The sequence below is a fragment of the Chrysemys picta genome, unplaced genomic scaffold, assembly GCF_011386835.1.
Source record: "Chrysemys picta bellii isolate R12L10 unplaced genomic scaffold, ASM1138683v2 scaf15, whole genome shotgun sequence".
NCBI lineage: Eukaryota > Metazoa > Chordata > Testudines > Emydidae > Chrysemys > Chrysemys picta.
In genome coordinates, this window is record NW_027052722.1 from 343700 (window position 1) to 349601 (window position 5902).

Here is a 5902-nt window from a genome sequence, read left to right on the forward strand (position 1 = left end):
ACCAGATAATCACACTCAAATTTATTACCAAAGCTTTTTAGTTAAAGATTAATCACAAACATAGAAGGGAAGAGGTTAAATGCTTTAACACTCCAACTCAGGAGGACAGTCTGCTTCAAAATGTTAACTCACTATTACCCGTTTATGTACCTTGTCTGTTACCATGTACACACATTTCCCAGATTAGTTAGCATCATTACACACCCTGATCTTTCCCTTCCCAAACAGTTTGCACTTGCTGTTCAAGGTTACTTGAAATTTCTACCCAGTTTTTTGCAACAATTATACTAATTGCTTATTTCTCTCACAAACCTCAGCAGAACATTATCTTGTCCTTTGCCATCTTTACAAATGCCAACAAGAAAAATCCATACACAGCATTGTAATGTGTATTTCAGTGCCAGGGGGCTGGGAAACTGATTTTTCAATATTAGCATAATTCCTTTTGAAATACATAATATTGGGGTAAATAGATTTGGTAACAACCTACAAGAAATTAGCCAATTCATATTAGCTCGTTTGAGGGGCAATTTAGCACTGTGTGTCACTTTTTGTTTAATTGGCCCTTTCCATCTCTAATTGGTCAGTTTATTCAGTCCAGTTTTTGCTCCCTGGCCAGGGCAAGATTCTCCTCTCTTTCAAATCCAGGGACTGAGAGGAGATGGGTACAAACCTAGTGTGTGATTGACACCTGTATCTGGAGTTTAGTGAAGCCTGTCAAGGTATTTGTGTCTCTGTGGTTTGGAGCAGAGGCCAGGTCAGGGACCTGGATTCAGGATTCACCGTTGCTGATACTGTGAATTCGGCACAGAAATCCTCTAACATGATGGTTCTCTCTCATCAGAGGGATTCTGTCTCATGGATTCTCATCCTCTCCCACTGCTCGGGTCTCAGAATTTCATGCTGCAAAGCTCTAGAAAATGCTGCCTGGATTAGAGCTTGAAAACACCTCACCTGAGTTTCTTCTTTTTCCCAGTGTGCCCAACAGCTAGAGTGAGTGACAGGTCATCTCGTGACGGCCTCACCACCCTCTCCTGTAAGGTCAGTGGATTCTACCCCCGGGACATCACCGTGACCTGGCTGAAAAATGGGGAGAGCAGACAGCAGGAGACCTACTCTGAAGGCATCCTACCCAATGGGGATGGGACCTACCAGACCTGGGTGACAATGGAGATTGATCCCAAGATCAAAGCCCATTATTCATGTCAAGTGGAGCATGAAAGCCTGTTAGAGCCACTCTCTGTCTCCTGGGGTAAGGAGTTTGTGTGTTTGCCTGTTTTCCTAGTGGGAGAGGGGGAATCCATTAAACTCAACCCCTGAAAAATTCTCATTTGGATTTATAGGCTGAAGCTGGACTTTCTCAGGGTCTGTGAGGCCCTGTCCTCTTTGGCTCTGTCCCCCTGCAGTCAAGTTCTTGTGCTAGAGTTGGGACCCACAGTGCCTGGGGCTCATGTCTTGCTCTCCAGTTTGCTGCCTCTGGGGCTGTTGGATACATCTCAGCAATACAGTGTCTCTGAAGGGAGAAGATTAACAATGAGACATTAAGGCCTGAAGGGACCATTCTAATCATCTGATCTGAGCTCCTGCCTAGTCCAGGGCAGGGGGGAATCACAGTCTGGTCATCTGTGGGCAAACTAGCGCTGATCCTTCAGAAAGAGATTTCCATTCCAGATGTAGTCTCCAAGGGATGGAGAATTTATCACATCCCAGGAGAAGCTCAAATCTGCCCCTTATTTCCAGACAGAGTTGGTCTTGCTTCAGCTTCCAGCCCGTTCTCAACTTCATGCACTCGTGGTCCTGCCATGAGTGCAGGGGACGGGACTAGATAAGCTCTCGAGGTCCCTTCTAGTCCTAGGATTCAGCAGGTTCTCAGAAACACGACTCTATGGGCCCATGTGGCCAGAGGTAGAGGTTTAATGTTGGGAGCAGCTTGTTTCTGTGCGCAGTGATGCTGGAAGAGAGGGTCTGGCCTTGGAATGGAGCGAGGAGGCAGATTAGAGCCCTGCATCGGGGGAGGGTCTCCTATGCCCCTAGCACAAGGAAGTCGAGAGAGAATTTATTACCCATCTTTTTGCTTGGTTAATTGGGATGTGGAAAAATGCAGCATTTGGAAGTGCAAACAATTTCTAAAAGGGCAGCCTGCACTGGAAATCTAGTCAACAGATGGTTTCACATCATAATCCTGCTACTACGTCCCCTGCCAATTTTTGTGTCATAAACCACATTTCCTTATTCTCTTAGAAATATTTTTCTTTTTGCTGTATTATTATGTGGATCTTTCAGACAACAGGAGAAGCTGATTAATGAAACTTAAAGTGTATACAGAACTTGGGGTTTAACAGGTTCATATAAACCAAGAACAGTATTAAAATATCTCTATCGTCCCCTCTTCACTTCCTGCCCCCTCAAAAAACACGCATAGTGTCTAACTATATTCATGGCAGGGAAATCCAGAGCTTTGAGGTCAGTTTCCAGTTTGTCACCAGAATCACACAATGGGACTGTGTTCCATTAGTCATGAAAGTCAGGGTGGTCAAGGGGGAGTTAGGGGCTGGGAGCCAGGACTCCTGGAAGGGGAGTGGGGGCAGGTGGGTTAGGGGAGGAGGGGCTGGAAGTCAGGATTCCTGGGGTCTATTCCTGGCTCTTTCACTGACTCTGTGTGATCTTCAGCAAGTGTTCCCCCTTTCCCGTTTAGGGACGATACTGACATTAATTCTCTCTAATAATTAGGTTTATGAAGATTGATTAATGTTATAAAAGTCTTCTATTTTAAGTGCTAAATATTTATTATGAATTGAAGTGGTAGAGGCTGGGTCTAGTGTCCAGGACTTTCTGTGGTGGGGTATAATGCATGGTAGGTGCATGGTGGCTGCATTGGAAGGGGTGGATGGTTGCAGGATTCAGCCCTTATCTGAGGAGCTGACTGACTGATCCCTGCACTGGGATGAAAGGGGGGTTTTAGTGGGGGATTTTTCCCCATTGCTCATTCTCTCCATTCCATTTCAGAACCAAATAATAGTCTGATTCCCATTGTGGCTGGAGTTATCACTGCAGCTGTCCTGATTGGTGTTATAATTGGAGTATTCTTCTGGAAAAAGCAATGCCCAGGTAAAGTGGCTGGGTTGGGGGCATTTCCTGGACTTGCCGGGCCCTGCACACCTACCTAAGGCCAACAGCAATACAGGAGCCAGTGTCAGTACTGTGTGACTGTCCCACTGCGGGACTGAGCTAATGACCCCGATGGGAGCTGCTGGAGGGCCAGACCCAGAACCTTGGTGCGGGTTACAGTTTATATGAGGCTTGGTTTTCCAGCGAGCCCAGCAGCCAGTGGACTGAGATCTTTGGAAACTGTCTCGTGTCTTTCTCTCCTGCCGATCGTGAGCGCCTGGGACCTTGAGTCCATTGCTGGCGCCAGGGGTCCTGTTTCTGAGCTGTGCACACAGATCGGAGTCGGTTCCTATCTCGGGAGCTGCATTCACTGAAATTTGCCTTCTCTCTGCAGGGAGGACGGGAGACGGCTACGCTGTAGCTCAGGGTAAGTGACAAGAGACCCATCGCCTCTTTTCAAGTGACCATCTCTGAACAGCCATCAGTATTTGCTTGTGGATTTTAGCCTGGAGCCACTGACAGGAGATCCTCGCTCCCACTCATAGACCTTGTCTACAATGAGGCTTTTCGGGAAATCTCCAACTATTGCTCTAGTACCATAGAATCCTAGAACTGGAAGGGACCTCGAGAGGACATCTAGTCCAGTTCCCTGCACTCATGGCAGGACTAGATATTATCTAGACCAGAGATCTCAAACTCAAATGACCACGAGGGCCACATGAGGACTAGTGCATTGGCCCGAGGGCCGCATCACTGACACCCCTCCCCTGCTGCCCCCAGCCCTGCCCCAACTCTGCCCCTTCTATTAGGCCCCGCCCCTTCCCTGCCTTTCCCACCCCTTCCCTGCCCCCATTCCAACCCCTTTCCTTGAATTCCCCACCCTAACTCCACCCCCTCCCTGCTCCCAGGGGGTGCAGGAGGGGTGTGGGGTGTGGCCAGGGCTCAGGGCAGGGAGTTGGGGTGCAGGATGGGTGCAGGGTGCGGCAGAGGGCTCAGGGCAGGGAGTTGGGGTGCAGGAGGAGTTTGGGGTGCGGGCTCCGGCCCAGCGCCGCTTACCTAGAGCAGCTCCGGGGCCAGGACAGGTTCCCTGCCTGCCTGCCCTGGCCCAGCGCCACTCCGGGAAGCAGCCGGAACCACATGCCTGCGGCCCCTGGGGAAGGGGCCACAGGGCTCCGTGCACTGGCCTTGCTGCTCCTCCAGATACCTCCCCCAAAGCTCCCATTGGCCGCGGTTCCCCGTTCCCGGCCAATGGGCGCTGCGGAGGGGCGGTGCCTGGAAGGGAGGGCAACGCACAGAGCCCTCTGCCCCCACTCCCACTCCCCGCCGCCACAGGGACGTGGTGCCGGCCGCTTCAGGGAGCGGCGCAGGGCTTGCGGTGCCACGGGGGCTATAGTTTGCCCACCCCTGGCCTGGAGGGGGTGGGGAGTGGGCCACGGGGAGCTTTGCAGGCTGCAGGAACTAGCCCCACAGGCCGCATGTTTTAAGACCTCTGATATAGACCATCCCTGACTAACCTGCTCTTAAAACCTCCAATGAGAGAGATTCTACAACCTCTCTAGGCAATTTATTCCAGTGCTTAACCACCCTGACAAGATTTTTTTCCCTAATGTCCAACCTAAACCTCCCTTGTTGCAATTTAAGCCCATTGCTTCTTGTCCTGTCCTCAGAAGTTGATGAATACAATTTTTCCCCTCCTCCTTGTAACAACCTTTTATGTACTTGCAAACTGTTATCATGTCCCCTCTCTGTCTTCTCTTCTGTGACTAAACAAACCCAATTCTTTCGATCTTTCCTCATAGGTCATGTTTTCTAGATCTTTAATCATTCGTATTGCTCTCCCGTGGACTTTCTCCAATGTGTCCACATCCTTCCTGGGCACAATGCTCCAGTTCAGGCCTAATCAGCACAGAGTAGAGAGGAAGAATTACTCCTTGTGTCTTGCTTACAACACTCGGGCTAATCATCCCAGAATGATGTTGCCCTTTTTTGCAACCGTGTTACACGGTTGACTCATATTTAGCTTGTGATCCACTATGACCCCAGATTCCTTTCTGTGGTACTTCTTCCTAGGCGTCATTTCCCAATTTTTATGTGTGCAATTGATGGATTCTTCCTAAGTGGGGTAATTTACATTTGTCCATATTGAATTTCATCCTATTTACTTCAGACTGTTTATCCAGTTTGTTCAGATCATTTTGAATTTTAATCCTGTCCTCCAAAGCATTTGCAACCCCTTCCTGCTTAGTATCGCCACAATCTTAATAAGTGTACTCTCTATGCCATTATCTAAACCCTTGATGAAGCCATTGAACAGAACCAGACCCAGAACTGATCCCTGAGGGTATGTCTACACTACGAGAGTAGTTTGATTTTACTTAAAGCGAATTTGTGGAACCGATATTACAAAGTCAAACGTGTGTATCCACACTAAGGACAGTAATTCGACTTTGTGAGTCCACACTAACAGGGCAAGCGTTGACATTGGAAGCGGTGCACTGTGGGCAGCTATCCCACAGTTCCTGTAGTCCCCGCTGCCCATTGGAATTCTGGGTCGAGCCCCCAATGCCTGCTGCGGCAAAAAATGTGTCAAGGGTGGTTTTGGGTAATTGTCATCATTCAACCCTCACTCCCGCCCTCCCTCCCTGAAAGCGCCGGCGGGCGATCAGTTCGCGCACTTTTCTGGTGATTGATAGCGCGGACGCCACAGTACTGCGAGCATGGAGCCCGCTGCGATCATCGCTACAGTTATGGCCGTTGTCAACACCTCACACCTTATCATTCACCTTTTTCAAAG

At 49.2% G+C, this 5902-nt stretch overlaps 1 protein-coding gene across 12 annotated transcripts in view; it reads left to right on the forward strand.

Annotated features, from left to right (window-relative positions):
• LOC135977698 (class I histocompatibility antigen, F10 alpha chain-like) overlaps positions 1 to 5902 on the forward strand; it is a 41309-nt gene that overhangs the window by 19107 nt on the left and 16300 nt on the right. For 9 of the 12 annotated variants that reach the window (XR_010595125.1, XR_010595124.1, XR_010595126.1 and 6 more), the window contains exons 4-6: positions 977 to 1252; positions 3007 to 3108; positions 3503 to 3535. Coding sequence is in view for 3 of the 12 variants with exons in the window: in XM_065578943.1 (XP_065435015.1) it covers positions 977 to 1252; positions 3007 to 3108; positions 3503 to 3535 (411 nt within the window). In the remaining 9 variants the exon portion in view is untranslated. Of the gene's footprint in view, positions 1 to 976; positions 1253 to 1343; positions 2952 to 3006; positions 3536 to 5902 lie in introns of those variants that run through there. The other 3 variants (XR_010595120.1, XR_010595121.1, XM_065578942.1) reach the window with 2 other exon arrangements.